The sequence below is a fragment of the Triticum aestivum genome, chromosome 4A, assembly GCF_018294505.1.
Source record: "Triticum aestivum cultivar Chinese Spring chromosome 4A, IWGSC CS RefSeq v2.1, whole genome shotgun sequence".
Taxonomy (NCBI): domain Eukaryota; kingdom Viridiplantae; phylum Streptophyta; class Magnoliopsida; order Poales; family Poaceae; genus Triticum; species Triticum aestivum.
In genome coordinates this window covers 617,106,654-617,132,212 of record NC_057803.1, presented here as the reverse complement: position 1 = coordinate 617,132,212, position 25,559 = coordinate 617,106,654, and the positions used below count along the sequence as shown (strand labels likewise).

At 48.9% G+C, this 25,559-nt stretch overlaps 3 protein-coding genes across 4 annotated transcripts; 2 read left to right on the top strand and 1 right to left on the bottom strand.

Moving 5' to 3' along the window:
• Positions 1 to 3,466: 3,466 nt before the first annotated feature.
• On the top strand, positions 3,467 to 4,877 carry LOC123087624 (carbonyl reductase [NADPH] 2). The gene is made up of 4 exons (XM_044509664.1): positions 3,467 to 3,668; positions 3,751 to 3,959; positions 4,151 to 4,380; positions 4,474 to 4,877. Exons 1-4 carry the CDS (start codon positions 3,562 to 3,564, stop codon positions 4,750 to 4,752), a joined length of 825 nt encoding a protein of 274 aa, XP_044365599.1. The 5' UTR covers positions 3,467 to 3,561; the 3' UTR covers positions 4,753 to 4,877.
• A 54-nt stretch (positions 4,878 to 4,931) lies between these two features.
• LOC123087623 (S-adenosylmethionine carrier 1, chloroplastic/mitochondrial) lies at positions 4,932 to 9,546 on the bottom strand. 2 transcript variants are annotated; one of them, XM_044509661.1, is made up of 12 exons: positions 9,388 to 9,546; positions 9,219 to 9,319; positions 8,996 to 9,078; positions 7,305 to 7,381; positions 7,042 to 7,132; positions 6,772 to 6,825; positions 6,603 to 6,698; positions 6,291 to 6,380; positions 5,856 to 5,907; positions 5,655 to 5,716; positions 5,481 to 5,561; positions 4,932 to 5,307 (listed from the first exon to the last, which is right to left on the bottom strand). In XM_044509661.1, exons 2-12 carry the CDS (start codon positions 9,280 to 9,282, stop codon positions 5,179 to 5,181), a joined length of 879 nt encoding a protein of 292 aa, XP_044365596.1. In that variant the 5' UTR covers positions 9,283 to 9,319; positions 9,388 to 9,546; the 3' UTR covers positions 4,932 to 5,178. The 2 variants fall into 2 exon arrangements, with proteins under 2 accessions (XP_044365596.1, XP_044365598.1); XM_044509663.1 differs by having other exon boundaries at positions 5,535 to 5,561; positions 9,388 to 9,535.
• A 12,629-nt stretch (positions 9,547 to 22,175) lies between these two features.
• On the top strand, positions 22,176 to 24,125 carry LOC123087622 (uncharacterized protein At4g15970). Its single transcript, XM_044509660.1, has 2 exons — positions 22,176 to 22,713; positions 23,080 to 24,125. The coding sequence occupies exons 1-2, from the start codon at positions 22,342 to 22,344 to the stop codon at positions 23,959 to 23,961; spliced, it is 1,254 nt and encodes a 417-aa protein (XP_044365595.1). The 5' UTR covers positions 22,176 to 22,341; the 3' UTR covers positions 23,962 to 24,125.
• Positions 24,126 to 25,559: the final 1,434 nt, after the last annotated feature.

Below are 25,559 nucleotides of genomic sequence, written 5' to 3'. Positions count from 1 at the left end.
ATAGGCCTGTGGTAGAAATCCGTCTCCGATGTGTGACCAACGTTGACGGATAACCCGGTCGACGAAGTCTCCTTTGATGGGTTCTAAGATATCAACATGTCTACAATGGCCTAGTCAATTCCATAAAAATTAACCCTAACCAGCATGCCTCCCTTTCATTTCCAATCAGAGTCCCCACCACCTCAATCAATGTGTCTAGATCGTACCTACTTCGCCAAAAAAACAAGAACTGGGAGAGGATTGCTCCCTCATCGACATCCCTCCGATGGAGGAGAGATGGTGTCATTAGGCGGTGTCAAACATTCAGTCGTAGAAAGAAGGGGGCACCAGATAAAGAGCTCGAGAGGAAGAGGAGCCACATAGAGCATGGCACCGAACTCTTTGGGATGGAAAAAATGCAAGTGTCAAATGCCAAGTGCAAAACAGTCATTCATGAGATGACGAGAACACTATATTATTTAATAACAACAGAACCATGTTTGGTTGGAGCTATTTAGACAAGGGGAATGTAGTTTTAAGGGTTCTAAGATATAAAGTGACCTATTTCATTGGAGGCGATGAGAATTAGGGGGGTTGGACTTGGGAGTTAATTAGAGTCTAACTTTCCACGTAGATATATGTAAGTTGACTTAATTTATAGTTTGGGTAAGTCCATTTTGTGTGAAAAGGAATGGTTGAGGAGGAAGAAGAAAGAAGGTTGACCATTGGATCTTTAATCTGATGACCAGGAAAATTGACCTAACCGAAATAATTTTTCAAGCGACTTACATAAGCCTCTTCCCTAACTTTCACCATCTTATTAGAGAAGGGAGTGGGTGGAAATTGGGAGGGAACTGATAAACATAGAACATCTTAAATCCTCGCTTGAAACACCACGTCTGCATGCTTGTTTAAATTCTTGAAGTATTCAAGTTGGTGGTAATTTTTCAGGTTTAAATCCTCACTTTTCTTATGAATACTTTAGAATATTTTCCTTGGGGTGCTCGGACAATTGGATTATTATGTTCATTGCCAAATGTAACCAATTATTGGAGTAGTTAAACGGAACTTGAGCAAATGTTACTATGATTTTTTATGTGGTTATCAGCTTATTAGGATCATTTGTCTTGTTGCTATAATACCGAAGCGAGTTTAAATGAACTGTAGAGTGGGACATCACTAACATGGAACCATAATAGATGGGCAGTGTTAAAGTTCGTCTAAGGCTTCGTTCGAAAGTTCTCTGTTACGTCCATTTTGCATCATATTTTTATATTCATATTTATTGCAGCATGGCCTGTTATTACACTTTAAGATACAATTATTATGCCTTTTCTCTCTTATTTACAAGGTTTACATGAAGAGGGAGAATGCTGGCAGCTGGAATTCTGGACCTAAAAGGAGCAGATCTGAGATACCTATTCTGCACAACTCCAAATATCCTGAAACTTTACAGAGAATTGTTTTGGAATATATAAAAAAATATTGGGCGAAGAAACAACAGAAGAGGACCCACCAGGTGGCCACAGGCCTGGGGGCACGCCCTACCCCCCCCCCCCCAGGGCGCCCTCCCGAGCTTGTGGGCCCCTGGCCAGCCCCTGGTGTCCATCTTCTGCTATATGAAAGGTTTTGACCTAGAAAAAATCATAAGGAAGATTTCGGGACGAAGCCCGCCGTCTCGAGGCGGAACCTGGGCATAAGCAATCTAGGACTCTACCAGAGCGATTCTGCAGGGAAACTTCCCTCTGGGAGGGGGAATCGAAGCCATCGTCATTACCGACGATCCTATCATCGTGAGAGGGTCAATCTTCATCAACATCTTCACCAGCACCATCTCCTCTCAAATCTTAGTTCATCTCTTGTATTCAATCTTTTCCTCAGAACCTCAAATTGTTACCTGTGGGTTGCTAGTAGTGTTGATTACTCTTTGTAGTTGATGCTAGTTGGTTTATTTGGTGTAAAATCATATGTTTAGATCCTTAATGATATTCAATACCCCTCTGATCTTTAACATGAGCATGCTTTGTGAGTAGTTACGTTTGTTCCCGAGGACATGGGAGAAGTCTTGTTATAAGTAAACATGTGAATTTGGTATTCGTTCCATATTTTGATGAGATGTATGTTGTATTTTCTCTAGTGGTGTTATGTGAACGTCAACTACATGACACTTCACCATGATTTGGGCCTAGGAAAAGGCGGGAAGTAGCAAGTAGACGATGGGTTGCTAGAGTGGCAGAAGATTAAACCCTAGTTTATGTGTTGCTTCGTAAGGGGCTGATTTGGATCCACATGTCTTATGCTATGGTTAGATATATCTTGGTTCTTCTTTCGTAGTTGCGGATACTTGCGAGAGGGGTTAATTAAAAGTGAGAGGCTTGTTCAAGTAAGGACAGCACGCAAGCGCCGGCCCACCCACATATCAAATTATCAAAGTAATGAACGCGAATCATATCAGCATGATGAAAACTAAGTTGATGATAATTCCCATGTATCCTCGGAAGCGCTTTGCTTTATATAAGAATTTGTCAAGGCTTATCCTTTGCTACAAAAAGGATTGGGCCATCTTACTGCACCTTTGTTACACTTGTTACTTGTTACTCGTTGTGAATTACCTTGCCACCAAACTATCCTGTTACCGATATTTTCAGTGCTTGCAGAGAATACCTTACTGAAAACCGCTAGTCATTTCCTTCTACTCCTCGTTGGGTTCGACACTCTTACTTATCGAAAGGCTACAATTGATCCCTATACTTGTGGGTCATCATTCTCTGGCAACTTTAGGCCCCATTCCGAAGTTCTCTGGCTTCCCAAACTGGCCAGCCAGCCAAGCCAGCTTCGCACGGGAGTGGTGAAGCGTTCGGCAACGACTGCTTCTGCTCCGTCGGCATGGGCCATAGAGGAGAGGCACGGGCTAGTCTGACACTGGGGTCGTGAGGTCACTGGTTTGCTCAGGAGTGTCTTCTCTAATTGAAATGGTACGCAAGTCACTTTGGAATGGCATTCTTGTGTAAATTCATTCAACTCATTCTTCGTCGTTTGGAGGAGCTACGCTTCCGCTGCTCCACGAAATTGTGTTGCGGGAGGGCTATGCTTCCTAAAGCTGGCTTCGCGGACCTGGGCTGTTTGGCATCGCTCTTGTTGACGTATAAATGTATTGTCTAGTCTATTTTATCAGATCGGTTTTTTAGTTGCATTGGCTAGAGCATGCATTTCTACAGCTCTACGCATGGAGCTGGAGAGAAACCGAGCAGGCCATAAGTTGACTAGAGGATGGCAAGTTAGGGGCAAGCTGCTGAAGCACGAAAGTTATTATGCTTGGCAATTAAAGTTGTCATCCTCACATCATCAAACTTGCGTCTAAAGCCGTTCGGAGCTGGCATTGTCTCGAACGTTCGATACTTATCAGATTCGTAAATTTTGTAACACCAACGTGTATGGAGTGGCCCGACATTGCAGACGACGACTGGGTAAAATTTCGTCTTGTTATAACTCTTGACGTGTCGACGCTCGCTGCAAAGGCGACGACGCTGTTGGAGTGTTTGTCGCTGCTGCCAGCCGGGAAGAGCAAGAAGGGGAAAGGGGATGGCCGCCGACGCCGCCTACGTGAAGCGGGTGCTGCTCGCCTGCAACGGCGGCGGCGACGCCGTCTCGCGGGGGGTCGCCGTCGGCCTAGCCAGGCACGGCTGCAGGTACTCCCTCTCACCTCGCCGCCGTTCCCCTTCTTCTTCCTGTTGCTCGGTTCTGAATCTAAGCGCGCGCGCGCGCGTACAGGCTGGTCCTGGTGGGCGACGAGGGCGCCCTGGCCGCGACGGCGGAGGAGGCGCGGCGCTGCGCGGCCGGAGGGGCGGCGGCCGTCGCGGTGGTTGGGCTGGACTTCGCGGCCTGCGACGAGGCGGCCGTCGGCGCCGCGGTGGAGGCGGCCTGGCGCTGCTTCGGGGACGGCGGACTCGACGCCCTGGTCAACTGCTGCTCCTACGAGGGTATGCACATACTACTGACAGACACTGATACACATGCCCGATTTCCCATCTGACAGAAATCTTTTACACATGCCCAAGCCCGACTAATCACCAACCCAAATGTTGTCTGAATCTTTCAGTCAGCTTATCGTCCACTAATTTCACCCATGGACCTCTTTGACCATGAAATGTTTGCTTGACTGTAAGAGCAGGGGAAGTGCAAGACTGCCTCAGCGTGACTGAAGATGAGTACAACAAGACCATGAAAGTCAATGTAATCACACCCTGGCTTCTGATAAAGGCGATCGCCAAGCGGTTCCGCGATGCGCAGTCCGGCGGCTCTGTGGTATGCTTGACCCAGATCATCGGCGCCGAGAGAGGATTGTATCCGGGGGCGGCGGCATATGGCACAAGTTTAGGCGCCGTTCACCAGCTCGTCAGAGTAAGCCTTCTTCCTTGTTACCAAAAAAGCCTGAATGATTAATCACGGAAATCCTGAATGCGTACATGACCATGATGTTCTTTGTTTTTTCAGCTATCGGCGATGGAGCTCGGCAAGCACAAGATCAGGGTGAATGCCGTCTGCCGCGGCCTCCACCTGGGGGACAAGTTCCCTGTCTCTGTTGGGGAGGAGAAGGCCGAGAAGGCGACCAGGGAGGTAATGCCGCTGCGGCGGTGGCTGGACCCAGAGAAGGACCTCGCTTCCACGGTGCTGTACCTGGTCGGCGACGACTCCCGCTTCATGACAGGCACCACCATCTACGTCGACGGCGCACAGTCCATAGTGCGCCCTCGCATGCGTTCCTTCCTGTAGGTATGGTTGCCCATGTCTGGGTTTCCACATTCCATCAGGATGACTCCTGATATGTTGTTTGTCGAATAACAGTGGGTCTCTGTGAATGCAATAATTAATGGCAGAGTAAAGATCAAATTTGAAAAGGACTACCCAGAAGCAACATGAGCGGCACAGCAGGCCCCTCTTCAGATTAAAAGTTTTTGAAGAACAATCTGCTAAACTTTATTAAAGGAGAGTAATGTTTACAGGGACTCATACAGGATCATAACCATCATCGCCGACATCAAAACAAACTCTTGAAACTGATTGTATGCCTTAATAGTTCTGGAACGAGATACGCAAAGCCCATCACATAAAATTGGAGCAAAACTTCAGGTGAAAGAACGGGTAATGATGTGGAGTGAGTCAGCATAGGATGCACAATTGCTTGGTGGGTTGGTTGGTTCACTCGTCCTTCTCCGCCAGCGCAGCCTTGCGGCTGCTCCTCTCAGCGAGGACCGACTTGGTCTTCTCCAGCACGCCGAAGAAGATGGACCCGCCGATGCCGATCCACAGAACTCGCGGCTCGATGCCCTGCAAGCGTCGTCAAAATCATAAGAAGCATTGTGGTTAGCATTAGCTTATCAAATAAATTTTAGAGAGTTTATACTGCTCCTCTCTCTCTCTCTCTCTCTCTCTCTCTCTCTCTCTCTCTCTCACACACACACACACACACACACACACACACACAAAAGGAAACGTTATACCTTCAAAAAGGCGCCGGGACCTTCCTCCCTCAAGATCGTCTTAGCACAGCTTACAATTCCAGAGTATTGCTTTGTTTGCCCCTGCAATGGAAGTTGGAACCAGTGGGTCAGTACTCAATTATGTAAAAGTGGATTTTGGTGTGGAATGTTCCATTTAAAGGGGGAAGGATCCACCTGAACCATCAACCTTGTCTTCAGAACATCGAGGGGGGTTGTTATAGCACCAGTAATCGCACCTAGCAGAAATGGGGTACAGGATATAAGATAGCAGTCTTAGGCCAACGGGGGGATATAAGAGCAGTAAAAGCGGGAAAGGAAATACTATAATAGTTAAGAATGTGAGATGACAAAATAAATTGGGAAATTTAGTTTTACCGGCAAAGGCGCCAATTAGTGCATTCTCTGGATCCTTCAGCTCCCTCTTTGCCTAAATAGGTCCATGATAATTTCAGTTAAAGATAAAGTTGGAGAACAGTTAACAGAAATTACTGCTCCGCAGGGCACTAATAGGATTTGATGGAAACAGAAAGCAGAGACACATTTTGCATAACTGAGTCACCGGCATCAGGATGTGTCAGCAATGCAATGTTATGACGAAACAATCATGTGCCCAAATCTATGGCATGCTATTGAACTGAACAACATTCATCAAGGTACAAAATCTATGTAAGTGTGAGTTTTCAATCCCATATCAAGAATTCAAGACTGTAAGTGTTCTGAAACATAGAAACAAGAGCAGACGTGTTCATGGGAGTAGCTAAGAATGAATAATAGGTATAGTCAGTATATCAGCAGTGATGGACTAAGTACCATAAGCTTGTAACCAATTCGAAGTTGCTCGTATATGCAGAATTGAATGGCATCAAACGGAAGATCTCGAAGTAAAAATGAACCATAACCCTGCAAACAAAATAATCTAGTGTTAGAATGGATAAGATGATGATGTGTATCATGTGACTGCATTTTCTTAACAACCAAATTAATAATTGTCCATGCATACTTTAGGAAAATGAATGGATTCAAATCATTATATATCTCCTGATATATGAAATAGCAAGGAAAACTTATATCTAATATTGGTCAACAGATTGTTCACCAGCTAAGAGCTCGGAAGATACATACAGCAAAAAGCCCTCTAAATCCTTCCTTTGCAACTATGAGACGAACAGCATCAGGCGCAGTCCTGAATTGACCAGTTTGCATTCTTTGTTTGACCACCTGAATGCAAAGCAATTTTTTATGACAAACATCATTCAATGAACAGAAAATAGAAAAAGAAAAAGATGCTGACCTCTGTGGGGACACGAATGAGAGAAGCACCCAACCCTCCAACAGCACCTGCAGTCTGTAGCATCCTCATTCAGAAAAAAGGCTGGTATAAACCAACATGCTTAAGGGAGTAAGACTGCATAAAGATGGTGTAAAATAACATTATTTATTTTAAGCTTAAGCGTTATAAGGGCCGTCGACAAGCTTGCTAGTGTAAACATGACAGTGAAAAAAAGAGTATGCCTTGCTGTAAGCAATCAGCTAGTCCAACATAATGTGTGTATGGACTTACAAGATGAGCAACAGCACTCAAGTTTTCAGGAAACATGTCCAGTAGCTTCCGTTTAGTTGGTTCGTATATTCCCACAAACAGAGCAGAAGCCCTGCAATTATTTACAAAGCAGCTCAAGAAAATCACAACAGTATATATTGGAGGCAATTATGGCAGCAATTTCATCTCACGGACAATGAATACACACATTCTATGAGAAGTTGAGGTGCAATGTGAAGAGAATGCATATACTAGTGTAACTGTTTAACATGTTGTAGACTCACGGGAGAACACCGACAAGATTTCCACCTAATCCAGAATACAGGCCTTTCCATTGAATTTGACTTCCAGCTCGAGCAGCCTGCAGATATAAAAAACAAAGTCAGACAAAATGTGTGTGCTGGAATTGTGCATTGCCTGCAAGCCATGAACATTTAGAAAAGAATAAGACTTCTCATAGTGAGACTAAATAGTGACAAGAAAAATTATATCTGGCAATAGTAGCAAACACTTGTGTTAGCTGTGTAACTCTTACATAATCAAGTGTGTTTTATATCTGGCAATAGAGAAATGCCCTGCACACTGTTTTACAAGGTCAACTGGAACTGAATTACTAGTAGACTACTAAAGAATTCTATCTATGGGACCTTTGTCTGATGAACCTACTTATCTAGTTACTACTCTCTGGCTAGTTGGAATCAGTTTGCAAAATGATTTATGTTTCACGAAATGATTTATTTTTTATGTGCTAATTAGTTCCTGTCATGTACTACTTTGGAAACTTGGATGGTTTAAGATGACCCTTTAATGGGCTTGCAAAAAAACATTGTAAGAAGAAACATCCCACAGAAACAGTCCATATAGCCACGTACTATATGAATCCATGAGATTACATGTCGATCAGAGATTCAGATGCCTCAATATTCGTTTGAAAGGTGGCCACAACAATCTTCAGAGCCTCTTTTATAGACCACACGATGATGTGTCATATTAGCGGGGAGATCGAAATAAGCTTTGAAGCAGATAGTTCACAATCCAAGCAAGTCTGAAGCACCTTTTATTCTTACTTGTAAGGTTGCACCTCTTATTGTTTTCGGTCATATTTGCTACTGTCTAACATCTGTAGGGTGATATTGGATCATATACCCTGCAACTCTGGACGTTTGATGGGTGGATTCAGAATGTTAATCTGAACCAAGAAGCTGCCCAAATATAAAGTCCTTTTGCAAGAAGTGGAACGAACAATAACTGCACGCGCATCCATGCCATTATTCCTCCATCGCAGGCCCCAACCATGCCTCAGCAGATTTCCAACGCCACAGTTTGGTCACACTCGTCATCTTTGGCTTTGAATCTGAATATGGTGATTAAATGTGCCGGCGTGTCTGATTCAATCGTGCCAGTTTTCATTATTTATATATATGGTGATAAAATGGAAGAATAAACAGTGCTATCACCACACACTGGATATGTGTGTATCCAGTAACAGAAGAAAAGAAAAACCTTAACGGTCGATCACTTAAAACCGCCAACATCTCCTGTGTTTGCTACTTGCTAGTGCCGGCCAGTAGTTGACACTAGCATGGTCGTGTTTGGTTGCGAACAGGTATCCCATATACAAGGAACGCAATGAAGGTTGTCCTGAACTCCTGATTAATGTCATTCAAAGTTGAGGTATACACTTTTTTGTGGTTTCCCCAAACTGGGAACAGAGATTTGTGCCAGGTTCAGACATGGCATCCAGTGCAGGTAGTACAACATACAACAGGCCGTCAGACAATGGCATCCTTAAGCAAGTACTAATTGCTGGGAATTCAGTGCAAGACAACCCGTTGCTTGGGAGCAGGCTCTGGGGTCTGATTGACCGGCCATGGCATTGCAAACAAGCAAAATCGGAGACTGAACCGCACATCTCCAGAGCAAATAGAAAGAAAAAAACGGGTGGGTACTGCTTGGAAGTGCAGAAGTGGCTCACCTGAAGCCTGGTCTTGATGGTGTCGATAGGGTAGAGCGCCGTCTCCACCACGACCCCGGCGGCGCCTCCGGCTATGACGCCCTCTGCAGGCGAGTGAGGAGAAAGAAAAAAAAAACAGCACGCATAGTCAGTCCCCTAAATCTGTGACTGCGAGGAAAGCTGCAGAAAGCGGAGCGAGCTTGCACTGCAGCCGCTGGAGGAGTAGGAGGAGGAGCCGACGCACCGCAGAGGATCTGGAGGAAATTGAAGGGCTTCTCTTCCCCTTCCCCGCCGCCGCCGCCGCCCATGTCTGCACGCCGGCCGCCGGGAAACCTTCGCCGAGGTCTGGAGGAGAAGAGAGAGCAGCTGAGGCCATTTGCCGCGGAAATCTGCGGGGGAGAGAGGATTCGCACCTGAGGAGCGGAGGAGGAGCCGGCCGCGGGGGAGAAGAAGAGCGGTGGATTGGGGAGGAAGAAGAAGAGGGTTTTAAGCCTAGCCTAGCCTAGCCTAGCTTTCGGGATTGGGTCGCGAGCCAAGCTAAGCTTTTTTTTTTTTTTTTGAGGCAAGCCAAGCTAACCTTTTTTTTTTTTTGAGGCAAGCCAAGCTAAGCTAAGCTGAGACATCGCCCGGATGGGTTAATTTAGGTAGAGGGCCTGGGCTCATTTGCGGCACCTGGGTTTTTTCGCCGGCCCATTTGAGCGTGAAAGACGGAGGTCGAGCAGCACACGCACGGGAGTAAAACCCGCCCAAAAAAAAGACGCGCGAGAGTAAAAGAGGAGGAGCTCATCGAAGGCGGCGGGCGGCGTTGTCCCAGCAGCCAGCAGGAGGACGGGGGAAGCGAGGGGGCACCGTCGGCAGGAGGCGGGCGAGCGGCGGCCGGAGGCCTGTGGCGGTGCACAAGCAGCAGCAAGAGAGAGGGGAGAGCGAGTCGTGTGTGGGAAAATCAGCGGCGGCAGCGATCGGGCCGTACGATCCAGTACGATGTGTGTCGGCCTGTTGAGCCACTTGCTTGCTGGGCTTCCGGCCTCACTCGCTCGCTCGCTTCTTCAGCCTGCAGTTCGGTGTTTTCCGTCAGGTCAGTGCGACGAGGATGGAAACCGATATCATCACTGAATTAAATTCAGTTTTTCACGATTCAGCATCAAACTGAAGATCGATCGGTTTCAGGTTTCTTCCGTGCTCTGTTTTTTTTTTCTCTTTGCCTGCCCTGAGTTCCGGCCGGTCACACCAGAGACGTGTGCGGACGGCACAGTGGTGCTCTGGACGTGGCCGGGGCGGGGTGCGTTGGCCGCGGATCTGAAGCGGTTGAGGTCATCAGCGGCGCGGTTCTTGTGTCGGCGTGCGGTCGGCGAGTGATAACAGTCAGGGTTCGTGGGCTTTTATCTAAGCAGCTGCCTGGTGAGGAGCTGGATGGAGAGCTTGATCCGGCCAGATTTGGTCGTTGTTGGGTATGCTAATATGTGTGCGTGTGCGCGTGCACGTGTGTGCGTGCGTGCGTGTGTGTGGGAGATAGATCCGGCCAAAAGTATTGCCCCCGGTCGTGTCTGGAGCCAGTGGTGAGCGATGTTTCCCTATTGTTGATACTATTGACGTGATACTCCATGTTACAACCTTTGCAGCTTCGGGGGAAACCCTAGATCCGTGCGACATGCGATGATGACGCTATGGCGTTGTCTTCCCCTTTGGGGCGTCGTCTTTGGATCTAGGAATCGGCAAGCGGCGCCGGTGGAAGACGATTGTTGGCATCGGGGCTCTTGTGGAAGACGACTGTTGGCATCGGGGCTCCTGTGGCAACGTCTACAGGGGTGAGAGTTGCCGGGGTCACGACAAGGGTTGAGGTAGTAGGGTATTCTCCGATGTGCCCGTGAGATTTCCTCAGGTTACTTATTGTTGTGAAGTTGGAGTTGTGGTGGAGAGGCCCCAATGGTGACTATGACAGCAATAGGTGGTTTTTTCGATGATTTTCAGTGGCGACAACCTTGCATAGTCCCCTTTCCAACTCTTCGTCGGAATCAGAGTTGTGTTGTCCTCGCCGTGGGTGGGTGGCAACCAATTTAATCCAAACTAAATACCACTACTATCCATTTTGGTTTCTTGGTCCCGTGATTATCGATCCTCACCAGTCAGAGTCAGGCAGTTATCCCTCACCAGTTGTTTCCGTCACGACTGTCCACAAGGGATGAAAGCTCACAATAACAGACCTTACCCTCACCTAGAGCTGCTGTACTCATTGCATTTAATTATGAACAAGCATGGAGATATATGAGATAAATTTTATTCTTGTATAGTATATCCATGGTACGCCACTCGTTCGTGAACGCGATATCACGACGAGAATAAATGGGGATCGATCGGTTAATTTGCTCACTGTTGCTACCTGGAAATTCCTGGGCTCCAAATTATGGAGTAGCTAGCTGCTGGTGTCTGACGGAGAAGCTCGTGGACACGTCGCCGTCGCGGGGGACTGATATGAGCACGTCACAACAGGTCGATGGATGTAAACAATTGATTAAGTACAGTTATGATACTGACTAATCAACCAAGTGCTACTTGTACAAGCTAGCATATCCGTGGAAGAGCTAGCGATCGTGCACCTAACAACAAGCTGACGGTCTTCAGAGTTGGAGTTTAGTTAGGCCGAGGGAATTGATCGTGGCGGTTGAACTAAGCCACGGATCTTCTCACATAAGTACGCCATGACCAGGTTGCTCTAATGACACATGAGCGATTTCACTCTCTCTGTCATTCAGGTCAAGTGAGCATGCATGCATGCATGTAAGTTTCTAGCCTCTGGAACAAAAACTACTTCCATACATGATCTCGTTTAGACGAAGTGTTGAACCACTTCTTTTGATAAAAAGTGTTGAACCACTTAAGATTTCTTTAGCAGGTAGGTAGCTGCCAATCGGAGGAGGAACCGTACCACAGATCAGGCAACAAAACCGGTGGCAGATGAGCTATACCTAAACGTTTTGAGCTAGCTAGCATGCACGTAGGCAATTAGGCGAACGAGATATTATGAATGTATGCATGTGTGGTAGTACTGGACTACGAGAGGTACACGCACTGTTATTTCGAGGGCAACTGTTAGACTAGCCCGGCACTACATTAGTTCCCACGATCTGCAGACTGCAGACCACAAACAGAGGAACCGATCAATCGTGAATGCAGCCAAAGCACTGTGACGCATTCAGTTGCTGGCTAGTACCCCTACCCCCACGCAAATTAATCCAAGACGCCCGTCACACACGCACAAGGCATGGGGCATGCCTTGACAGGTTTCTTTGATTGCCCGCCGGTGGGAATATGTCTCGGAAAATGCCAACACACACGGAACCGTGGATTATTCGTCGCTGTTGCGAGCTTCATGGTCCCGTGATCCTCTGCATAATAATATATACGCTGTCATCACCATTGAGCCGTGCTTATGGATCATGGGTTATTTCACTAGTAGAAAACAGGGCATCAGTCCCGATTTCAGAGGACCTTTAGTTCCGGTTCTGCAACCGGAACTAAACGATCGGTTGGCTTACAAACCGAAACTAAAGGTGCTCCACGGTCAGGAAATCCGGCCCCTCAAAAATCCGCGTACACACCCTGAAGCAAGACAATGCACGACACGTCTTATATGTTTGCTCCCACGCCCGTGTTCCTCATATATGAAACCCTATACAACCCATGCAACACTACATGCATATCACGACCAAGTCGTTTAATTCATCCTCTACAGATGAATCATAGTTCATCGCCGGGCAAAAGGATCAAAGTTCATCGATGGACAGTGCAGATTCATCCTACAGACGATTGAAAACAAAAATAAAACATAGGTAAACAGATAAGGACAGTTGAAATCACCATTTCCTCGCCGCCCCGTTCCCCTTGCGATCGCACGTGCTGCTCTGCACCTCCGTGTACGCATCAGTGTGCGGCGGTGCATCGTCGTCGGAGCACCGTTGGCCTGACAGCCTCCACAGTGGGCGTTCCTGCTCCCTCGTATGTTGGGCCGCCTTCACCTTGGCCGTCGCCCCCTTGGATGCCTCACGCTCCGACAACTCGATGGTCAGTCGGAGTGCCTTGGCATTATAGCGCCGGAGCCGCCGCACAACCGTCTCCACCCTTGTGAGGGAGCAGCAGAGGATTGACGTGAGGAGCGCGGCCTCGAGATCCATCGGTGCTCTCGACGGGCTGCCCGTGCCACAGATTCAGGCGTCCTCGTCCTCGTCCGCGCCATGCACGTGGACCAATCGGTGCTCGGGTACCCCTTTCGGAGCAGATTGAACCCGCGTTGGAGGGCGGCGTACCTAGACAGCCGAGGCGCGGAGCGGTCGGAGCAATGCGGCGGTCGGACAACCTGACGATATCGTCGACACTTTGTTGACGGGCGGCGGGTGTTGTGGAATCGAAGCTGCCGTTGTCGTTGCCGCCTTGTTCGAGCAGTGAGCACCTAAAAGCAATCCAAATCGGAGGGGATTTAGTGCAGAGTGGATGAAGAACGGAGTGGAGTGGACTGACGGATTGACTTCAATCTAAGGTTCTCTGGATGAGGATATTTGTGGAGGCGAGGATGGGCTAGGCCAACGTGGAGGACATGCCCGGGCCGCCCATGTCCGTCCTAAATTTAGGCTGAATATGAGAGGTACTGGACAATCTAGACGTTTGAGGTCAGTTTAAGGTGCCTGGATGGGTCGGGCTTTTTGACCGATCCATGACCCATCGGTCCATCCGGACATTTTGACTGGTTTAAGGTATCCAGTTATAGATGCTCTAAGCAGCACCATACATGTCTTCTCACTGCAAAGGAAGGAGATATCAAAGCAACATGCATACACATGATTCATCAGTTAACAAAATGTAGGTTTATACATGACCAACTATAACTTGCGAAAAGCATATTGCGCTGAGCTAGTTCCAACGAGCCGTGGGAATCAGGAACTCAACCTGCAGGCGGTGGCAAATGAACCTAACATGATTGATGAGCCAGCCAGCTTAGGCTGGTTATAGTGGGGAGTAACTTAGGGGCTGTTTGGTTCTAGTTCTAATCATGCCACACTTTGCCATACAATATTGCCACACTTGCATAAGGTTAATTCTTTAAAGTGAGAGTCACAAGTTGGCAAGCCTAAAATTTTTTTGCCATACTTTTTGAGTGTATGTGATGTGGGACCCTAGTGTGGCTTGCCTAAGATGTGGCTTGAACCAAACACCCATCCAAATTAATCAAACTTGCCTAACCTTAGGTGTGGCAACCTTAGACTAGTCATAGTGGGAGTAACTTAGGTAGTAACATAACGCACTTTAATTTTTTTGTTTATGTGGCATGTAGTTAATGAGGAGAGATGTGTTTAGAGTAACATAATATGTTACTGTAACATAGCGCTTCCCGAGAAAGAATGAATCTATAAGCTAATAAATAAAGCCATCTACGACACTAGTATTATGTTACTTTGCACTATAAAGATAGTAACTTAAACTAGTGTCATATGCATGACACTAGTCTAAGTTACTCCCCACTATGACCAGCCTGGCAAACTTAGTCTCAAACCAAACAGCCCCTTAGACTAGTGTCATATGCATGACACTAGTCTAAGTTACTATCTCCATAATGCAAAGTAACATAAGAGTAGTGTCATAGATGGGTTTATTTATTAGCTTGTAGACTCATCCTTTCTCGAAATGCGCTATGTTACTACCTAAGTTATTGCCAGTCTGACTAGCCTTAGGACAGTAGTATGCACATGAATTCATTTATGATCTGATGATGCACGCGTGGGCCTATCAGAAGTACATTCACGAAGAAGATTCTCTGCAAGTTAACCATGCATGCATGCATGCATTCAGTACTGTATGAATGTACCACTAGATCGACAAATTGTGAACAGCCTAGGCGTAAAGCACTGCACTCGGTCAGTTAGCACAGGTAGGATAGGAAGCTTCTATCTGTATGTGGACCGACTGAGCTCTGAAGGCCCCGTCCGTCCGTTCGTCCGTCGCTGGGACGTGGCCACCAACGCACAGCGCACGTCGCCATCGGCACAACGCATCACAGACAGCTGACAAGTCTAACGCACCGTGGAAAAAGGCCGAGAATATATATACGCAAAGTCGACGTAGTTACCTACACAGAGAAAAAGATTAGTTTCATGTATATGTTGCACATGATGCAGCAGCAGCCGGTACATATGTACGTGGCGCTCGTTCTTGATCCTTCATCAGGGTTGCTTTGTTTTCTGCGAGGAGAAAAAATAGCTTTATTTCATAGTATTTACAAAATTACAGTCGAGAAGTAAAATATCCTCAATACATGGCGTATCGCTTGTTGGAGGGAGGTTTTTCTGATGTTGCAACCTGAGTGTGCCCTGCCGACATGGTTCTTTTCCACCATGCGTTGCACGGGCATGTATGTATGTATGTCTGTCTGTACGTAGGGTATGTGCATGTCAGCTTCAACAAAGAAAGAAGAACATCAAGGCACTAGATTTCGGTCCCGTCCCTTGATAACGGCCTTGGTCTGGGCACACTGGCTGGCTGCCTGCCTGCCTCGGCCGACCTCAACGCCTTGTGTCACAAGCTAGTCGCTTTGGTTTTGGTGCTGCTCCTTTTGTACAAGAAAGTGTGCGCACGTCGGGCTCACCGCTTTACCACACGACAACAATTTACAGCCAATGAAATTAGGAGCTTTGAGCTCCTTCACAAGTCCATACATACTTATTAGCTCCATTACTCACAGACACATACTTTCTGAGGTAAAATCACACATGTATGTATAGTGGTAACGTTCAATATAAATAAATCTAAAAAAGATTAACGTTTTTTGTTGACGAACTGAACGTGCCAGCCGGGTTAATCGCGGAGAAGGAATTGATCGGGACGTATGCGTCAATACGTGTGGGGCGAATTAATGGAGCAGCTAGAGCGGAGGCCAGGGCAGGGCAGACGGGTGGGGAGGTAGAAGATAGAACAGTGCGTGCAACGGAGACCTCACAGCTAATCCGGGCGCACACCTGGCGCCCGATCCCGCCCGCCGTGCCTAGCCGATTAAGATACAACATAACATACGTCGCCTTCACGCACGCTAGCAACCAAAAGTTGGCTCCAAAAGTTGGCCACCCTAATTACACCGCACTCCATCGAATTAGTCTCACTCTCGCTCGCCTCGGTCGATGCCGAGGTCAATCGTCGATCCGTCGCCCACGCATGTCACCATGTGCGTGCGCCCGACGCTCGCGCGCTGCCCCGGTCCGGCCGGCACAGACTCTCACTCTCGTGCACATTCCATCCATGCCACGTGTAAGACAATAGGCTTTGAGGGGAACCGGCACAACCCTCTAGGGGTGGCCTATCACATATATATATAATGAGGTGGTATACAACGTTACAATATACACATGTAAATACAGTTTAACACCCTCCCTCAATCTTAGCCACTTTCTAATGAATCTAGAAGGGTAAGATTGCGCCTGCAAGTCTCAAACTGTGGCAAAGGCAATGGCTTGGTGAATATGTCAGCAAGTTGATCCTTGGAAGAAATAAACTTGATCTGTAGTTGCTTCTGAGAGACACGTTCACGCACAAAGTGATAGTCAACTTCAATGTGTTTCGTTCGGGCATGGAATACCGGATTTGCAGAAAGGTATGTAGCACCGATGTTATCACACCAAAGAACAGGAGGCTGTGATTGGGGTATACTTAACTCCTGAAGCAAGGACTGTACCCAGATGATCTCTGATGTGGCATTGGCCACAGCCTTATACTCAGCCTCAGTACTGCTACGCGAGACAGTAGCCTGTTTCCGAGCACTCCAGGCAATCAGGTTAGAGCCAAAGAAGACAGCATAACCCCCCGTGGATCGCCTGTCATCCGGATTGCCAGCCCAGTCTGCATCAGAATATGCTGAAAGACAACCAGAGTCAGACGGCCGAATATGCAAACCATGAGCCACCGTGAAACGAATATAGCGCAAAATCCGCTTAACAGCAGACCAATGAGTGTCACGGGGTGACTGCAGATACTGGCAGACTCGGTTAACAGCATAGGAAATGTCTGGTCGCGTGATCGTCAAGTACTGGAGCCCACCAACAATACTCCTGTACTCTGTCGCATCAGAAGAAGAAAGAAGCACACCATCAACAGCATTGAGCTTATCAGTGGTAGACATGGGTGTAGTCGTCGGTTTGCACTTAAGCATCCCAGCTCGCTGCAACAAATCCAGAGAGTACTTCTTCTGCGTCATAACAAGGCCAGCAGCACGAGAAGTAACCTCCACACCAAGAAAGTAATGAAGCTTCCCAAGGTCCTTGACCGCAAAATCAGCACCAAGTGAGCGAACAAGCGCAGTAGCAGCCGACTGAGAGGAGCTGACCAAAATGATATCATCTACATAGACCAACAAGTACATACCTCAGGCCTTTGAAGAAGAAACAATGAGGAGTCAGCAGTTGATGATGCAAAACCATGAGCACGAAGAGCCATTGCAAGACGAGCATGCCAAGCACGAGGAGCCTGCTTCAGACCATAAATTGCCTTGGACAGACGACAGAGATGATCAGGGCGATCCGGATCAGAGAAACCCGGAGGCTGGCGCATGTAAACCTCCTCCGCAAAGACACCATGAAGAAAAGCATTTTGAACATCAAGCTGACGAAGAAACCAACCTCGAGTAACAGCCAGAGAGAGAAGAAGTCTGATGGTAGTAGGCTTGACCACTGGACTGAAGGTGTCTTCATAGTCAAGTCCAAAACGCTGTCGAAAACCACGAGCAACCAGACGAGCCTTATAGCGCTCAATGGACCCATCAGAATGCCTCTTGACTTTGAAAACCCATTTGGAATCAATGACATTTACCCGTGATTGTGGAGGAACAAGAGTCCATGTCTGATTGCGAAGAAGCGCTTGATACTCCTGCTCCATGGCCTCTCTCCAATGAGGAATGCGCATAGCAGCTTGATACGTGCGTGGCTCAGAGGATGGATCTGCGAGAGCAGCAGACATGCACGCCGCTAACCAAGCAACTGTGTCATCGTGACGTTGCTTAGGCTGAAAAATGCCACTCCGACTGCGCGTATGTGGACGTAGAGCAGCAGCAGGAGCCGGCGGAGGCGAAGGTGACGGAGACATGACGGTCGCCGGAGATGCAGGAATCACCTCAGGCGAGCTCGGGACAGACGACTCCGGGCTGCATGGCGAAGACTGGCCCGACAACAGGGGCTCAGAGGCCATGGGCGAACCGAGAGTGGGCGAGGCCAGCTCCAGTGACACCGGCCCAGACGGCCTTGGCGAGGCAAGAGCAGGCGAGGCCGGCCCTGGTGAGAAGGGCCCAGACACCCTGGGCGAGGCAGGGGCGGGCGAGGCCAGGCCTGGTGATGACTGCCCCGACGCCCTGGGCGAGACGGGGACCGAGGAGGCCGGCCCAGTTGGCGGGGTTGCAGGGCGCGACGATGGCGAAGGCAGCCCAGAAGCCAGAGGCGACCGGGCCAGGACGTCGATCGGCCGTGCATGAGCACAGAAACCGAGGCCATGCAGGGGCGCCATGTGCTCCTCATGCACAACAGAAGGTGCCGAGGATGAAGGCGATGGCGACGAAAAGGAAGATGGCACTTCCAGAATCTCCAAATGAGCCCCACGACCAGTGCCTGCACCATGGTTAGGCAACAATAGAGGAGAATATGCAACATCATCAAATTGGTCAGAAGCAACAGAGGATGAATGCATGACAGGTGGCTCGGTAGTGGACACAGGGAGTTTGGCAAAGGGAAAACATGCTCATCAAACACAACATCCCAAGAGATGTAGACACGATTAGTGGGCACATGAAGACATTTGTATCCTTTATGAAGAGAGCTATAACCAAGAAAAACACACTTCTTGGAACGAAACTCGAGCTTACGCTTGTTATATGGACGGAGATGGGGCCATCAAGCACACCCAAACACCTTGAGAAAGGTGTAGTCTGGTTGTTCATTAAGGAGAACTTCAATGGGAGTCTTCATATTCAAAACACGAGTGGGAGTACGATTGATGAGAAAACATGCAGTGGTGAAAGCATCACTCCAAAAACGAAACGGAACAGATGCATGGGCCAAAAGAGTCAGACCAGCTTCAACAATGTGACGATGCTTACGTTCTACTGAACCATTCTGCTGATGTGTATGTGGACATGCTAAACGGTGAGTGATCCCAAGTGACTGAAAGAAGGAGTTGAGGTTGCGATACTCGCCACCCCAGTCCGACTGAACATGAACAATTTTGTGCTTGAGAAGACGTTCAACATGTTTTTGGAACTGAACAAAAATGTCAAACACATCAGATTTACGTTTGATAAGATAAAGCCAGGTAAAGCGGCTGTAAGCATCAACAAAACTGATATAGTAATTATGACCACTAACAGAAGTCTGAGCAGGACCTCATACATCTGAAAACACAAGTTCTAAAGGATGTTTCACCTCACGACTGGACTCCGAAAAAGGAAGTTGATGACTCTTCCCCTGCTGACAAGCATCACACACTGCTACATCTTTATTACTAGACACACTAGGAAGCTCATGACGACGCAAAACATGCCGGACAATAGGTGTGGCCGGGTGACCAAGACGAGCATGCCACTGTGACGGAGATATCCGAACTCCACTGAAGACGCGAGCGACGCCAGGATGCTCCAGACGATAGAGACCTTGGCAGAGCCGCCCACTAAGAAGAATGTCCCTCGTGCCCCGATCCTTAATAAAAAAGATCAAAAGGATGAAATTCACAAAGCACATTATTATCACGAGTGAGTTTAGGAACTGAAAGAAGATTACGTGTCACAGATGGAACTCGAAGAACATTGCGAAGTTGAAGACTCCTATTGGCATGTCTAGTGAGAAGTGATGCTTGACCAATATGAGAGATGTGCATACATGCTCCATTGGCGGTGTGGATATTGTCGGAGCCATGGTAGGGTTCACGAGTGTGAAGCTTCCCCATCTCACTGGTCAGGTGCTCTGTCGCCCCAGAGTCCATGTACCAGTGGGGATCAGTGGAGTAGGACTGAGTGTGTCCCTGTGGCTTCTGCGGCGGCGGACGATCAGCCATGGCGACCTGACGAGCAAAGTTGCGTGTATCCTTCCCGTCATTGCCGAGACCAAGAAAACCCCGCTGGAAGCGCTTGTGACACTTCGAGGCCCAGTGCCCATCGCGACCACAAAGCTGGCACACACGTGGACCGCCAGCCCCTGGTAGCGTCGCAGTAGGAGGAGGGGCCGAGGCGGGTGGTGGTGACTGCCCCGAAGGAGCCCTGGATGAAGCAGAGGAGCGACCACCCTTGGTGGCGGCGTTTGCCGAGAGGGCGCCATTGCCCCTGGATCGGCGCGTCTCGACTCGTTGCTCAGTAAGCAGGAGGCGTGAAAAGACCTCGTGTGCTGGCATGGGCGTGGAGTTGCCCCTCTCATTGATGATCTCGACTAGGGCGTCATACTCCTCATCAAGACCATTGACAATAAACGAGTTGAACTCGGAGTCGGTGAGGGGCTGTCCAATGGAGGCCAGCGTGTCGGCGAGACTCTTGACTTTGTTGTAGAACTCAGTGGCGGTGGAGTCAAGCTTCTGACACCCCCCAAGTTGGCGACGGAGCCCAGATACACGAGCCTGCGACTGTGCCGCAAACGAGCGCTCAAGAATAGTCCATGCCTCATGGGACGTCTTGGCGAAGACAACAAGCCCAGCAACGGCCGGAGAGAGCGACCCCTGGATGGAGGAGAGGTTCGCCTGATCCTGCCCTGTCCAGACACGGTGAGCCGGATTATAGACCGGACCGTGCACGCTGTCAACCAGCGCAGGAGGGCAAGGGAGAGAGCCGTCGACATAGCCAAGCAGATAGTGACTCCCAAGAAGCGGAAGAACCTGCGCGCGCCAGAAGATGTAATTGTCCGACGACAACTTGATGGTGATGAGATGGCCGAAGTGAAACGGCGACGGCGACTGCGATCCCATCGAGGAGACTGGCTGAGGTGAGACCACCGTGGAGACAGTCAGAGGGGCAGCCGGCGCGGTGACAGAGGGCGCGATGGCCGCGGTTGACGCCGCGAAGCCTGCCAGCGCGACGTCCTCCGCCACCAGCGGCGTAGTGGCCGAGGGCGCGACAGCCGCGGTTGACGGGGCGGCGGCGGTGTGGGCCACAAGCGCCTGCCCGGGCGAAGTAGCAGCCGGCGGGAGCGCGAAGAGGGAGCCGACGCTCCGTGTCCCGATCGGCGCCTGAAGGAAGGCGGCATCCAGCGGCCTCGAGAGAAGTGCCGCGAGGGAGGCCGGCAGAAAACCGGTGGCGGTGGAGCCGGACGCAGCGGCGGACGTCATAGCAGTCGGGCGACGGCGACGGCGGGCGCGGCGGCGGCGGCGGTGGCGGCGGCGGCAGCGGCGGCGGTTTAGGGTTTTTAGGCGGAAGCGGACGTAACCTAGCGTGATACCATGTAAGACAATAGGCTTTGGAGGGAACCGGCACAATCCTCTAGAGGTGGCCTATCACATATATATATAATGAGGTGGTATACAACGTTACAATATACACATGTAAATACAGTCTAACACCACGAGTCTAGCACACACAAAAGGTCTATATACTATCAGGCATACTACATTACGTTATGATGATTCCATTGCATTATATTTTTTTTCCTCATTTCTAATACTATACGTACATATGGACAAGCTAGCCAGCCTCCAAAAGCAGGTACTAGTCTAGTTTATTAAAATTTAATTATTCCCGTCCGATATATAGTGCCAAATAGGTGCATGTAGTTACCATGTCTCTGTGAATAACTAATAATATGACTGCATGCATCACACCGGGGGTATATCCTCCTTTAAAAAAAAAGGTACTTATTAGTACTCTCTCCGTTCCTAAATATAAATGTTTTAAGAGATTCAAATATGGACTACATGCGGGGCAAAATGAGTGAATCTACAGTCTAAAATATGTCTATATAAATCCGTATGTAGTTCGTATTGAAATCTTTAAAATTACTTATATTTTGGAACGGAGGGAGTAGTAGTGAGTGACTGAACAGAAGAAATCTTTGCCGGGATGAAAATACCTCAGCAGCCCAGCAGAGGCAACGACTCGAGCCGATTTTACGGTGCTAGCGGCTACCGCGTCGCCGTCGGTTTCCCAAGCCCAAGGGACCGCCGGGATGGCCGGAGCCGCCTATTAAACGGCCCGCAGCACCTCTCATACATTCCATTTAGTCCCTCCTCCCTGACCCTGCTAAGCTAATCCCATCACCATATCTGCATATCATATACTCATTCATTACTCATCATTCATGCATATACATGGGCTGAGTACATGATCAGTCTACTTCGCTGGTGCTACTCGATCAGTTAGCCAGCCGGCGATCGATATGGGGAAGGTGGTCGTCGCGGAGGCCACGGCGCGGCAGGTGGCCTCCTTCGTCCTCGGCGCCGCCGCCGCGCTCACCGTCGTCATGCTCGTCCAGTACCGGGCGCCGGCCGCGGGCCTCAGCCGCGCCAGGACGCCGGCCCACTTCTCCGGCTTGAGATCATCATCCGACGACCAGCACCACCGCCGCAACGGGACGGCAGCGCGTGCCGTTCTTCATCATCCGTCGCCGTCCATCGCCGGCAGTGCTGCCCGAGACGACGATCATCGCCGTCGTCCGGCGAACGCCACGACAATCACAAAGCCCAGTTCTACCTCCACTGCTGCTGCTGCTCTAAGTCATCTTCCCGGCACACATCGGCATGAAGAAAAGGTCTGTTTGCGATCGGGTTTCTTACTAGTTAATCTGCCTTTTGCCCATGAGCAAATTCAGGGGGCTTCGGTTCAACGGCAATACTACTTTCTTGCAGTAGCAGTTACAAAATAATTGACCAGCCACTCACGCGTTGCCACGAATGGCCACTGAATTAAACAACCAAGATTCTTTGTTGATATATCTTGTCACGAGTCCGTCAATGCTCTTGTCAGTTACAGATCTTTTTAATTCGTTGTAGAATTAATAGCTGCAAATTTGACCAAAAGCAGGTGCCTAAAAATAGTACTCAAAAATGCTTTAATTTTCTTCTGCGTGGAGTACTAAAAAATGCTGATGGATCATACTATATGCATGCCATGTCAGGGAGCGAAGGAGGAGCCGGCGGAGTTCCGGGGGCTGGCGGCGGCGGTGGCGCGAGCAGCGACGGACGACCGGACGGTGATCATCACGTGCGTGAACCAGGCCTGGGCGGCGCCGGGCTCCCTGCTGGACCTGTTCCTCGAGAGCTTCCGCATCGGCGACGGCACGGCGCGGCTCCTCCCACACGTGCTGGTCGTGGCCATGGACCCCGGCGCCCACGCGCGGTGCCTCGCCGTGCACCAGCACTGCTACCACTACACCATCCCGGGGATCAACATCGACTTCGCCGCCCACAAGTACTTCCTCTCCAAGGACTACCTGGAGCTGGTGTGGAGCAAGCTGAAGCTGCAGCGCCGCATCCTGGAGCTCGGCTACGGCTTCCTCTTCACCGACGTCGACATCGTGTGGCTGCGCGACCCGTTCAAGCACGTCACGGCGTACGCTGACATGACCGTGTCCAGCGACGTCTACTTCGGCGACCCCGACAACCTGGGCAACTTCCCCAACACGGGGTTCTTCCACGTGAAGCCCAACCCGCGGACCATCGCCATGACGAAGCTGTGGCACGGCGGTAGGGGCAAGTACCCGGGCGCCAACGAGCAGCCGGTGTTCAACATGATGAAGAAGCAGATGGTGGCGGAGCTCGGGCTCCGGGTGCAGTACCTGAACCCGGCGTACGTCGGCGGGTTCTGCAGCTACGGGAAGGATTTGGGGAAGATCGTCACCATGCACGCGAACTGCTGCGTGGGGATTGGGAACAAGATAAGGGACTTGAAGAACGTGCTGGGTGACTGGAGGAACTATACCAGGATGCCGCCATGGGAGCGGCACCGGGCCAAGTGGACCGTGCCGGGCGCCTGCATTCGAGCGGAAAAACAAGTTTGATCCATCAATTGGTTGATGGATTTTGCAATCGTTTGTTACTTATAGAGTAGTTTAATTCTACATATATACTCCCTGTGGGGATGGAGAGATAGACTATAGAGTATTTGTTGCCATACCTGTAAAATGCTCTATAATGAAAATATATACTGTATCTACTTATTCCATTACATGCTAGCCAGAAAAATGCTCGTCTCTCAACCCTAAGAAGACGAGTCGCAGGGGCGCTTCGGCAGTTTTCTTTTATTTTTGGCTCTTTGTTTCTACTTTTATTTTCCTTTTTTGGGTTTTCTTTTTTGTTTCATTCTGTTTTTCTTTTTATGTTTCATGGTTTACCTCTTTCATTTTTATGTTTACATGTAAATATATCGCATTAGTAGAAAAATGGTCAAATGTTTAGCTCATTAATCCTGATTTGTATTTAAGCCGGCACTAATGTGACCAATAGTGCCGATTTTCAACGGCTAGGCGGGCGGCGCTCATTAGTACCGTTTCGTGGCGAACCTTTATTACCGGTTCGTGCCACGAACCAGTACTAAAGAGGTGGTGGCCTTTAGTACGGGTTGGTGGCGAACCTTTATTACCGGTTCGTGCCACGAACCGGTACTAAAGAGGTGGTGGCCTTTAGTACGGGTTGGTGGCTCCAACCGGTACTAAAGACCTCCCCTAGTACCGCTCCAACCGGTACTAAAGCTGGTGGCCTTTAGTACGGGTTGGTGGCTCCAACCGGTACTAAAGACCCCCCCCCCCTTTAGTACCGGTTGGAGCCACCAACCGGTATTAAAGGAGCTCGCACTGGTTTATAAGCCCCGTCGACCGTGTCGAGCTCCTCTCTAAGCAGGCCTTTATGGGCCTATTGCAAGTCTTCTGCCCTGTGGGGCCTACTAGGCCATACGGGCCTGCATCCTGGCCCAACTAGAGGTTGAGTTTCTAGTCGTATGCTGGTCGTGCCAGCCCAGTAGGCGGGTTGTTTTTGCTTTATTAAAAAAAATAAAAAAATTCGGTACTAAAGGTCCCTCAGACCACGGCGCGGCTCGTGCCACGTGGTGGGCCTTTGGTCCCGGTTCGTGTTGAACCGGGACTAAAGGAGGGGACCTTTAGTCCCCACTCTTTAGTGCCGGTTCCAGAACCGGTACTAAAGGTCCTTACAAACCGGTACTAAAAGTCGTCTTTCTATTAGTGTCGGAACCAATCCGTGGAAATTCTTTTTGAATGTAATATGCCTGTGTTTTTTGTAAACACAAAACATCCTTTTAGAATAGGTATTCATTTAGTTACATGAATATTTCTTAAAAGATGTGCACAATTTTTCAAAATACATGAACACTTTTTTAAATACGTGAATAGTTTTTAAATTGACATAAGCAAATTTGTAAAAGCTTGCATGCTTTTTTAAATTAAAGTAGTATTTTTTAAAACATGTGAGCACTTTTTAAATTATATGATTTTTTAAATTTTGGTAACAGATTTTTAACCACATAAATAATTTTTTATACTAAGTTATTTGCTAGCTTGTTCAGTTTTTAGCCATTCTGCATTCATTCACTGGTTAGTTAATTTGAAGAGAATCTTGCGAATGTACTACTTTTTTTTTGGCGAAT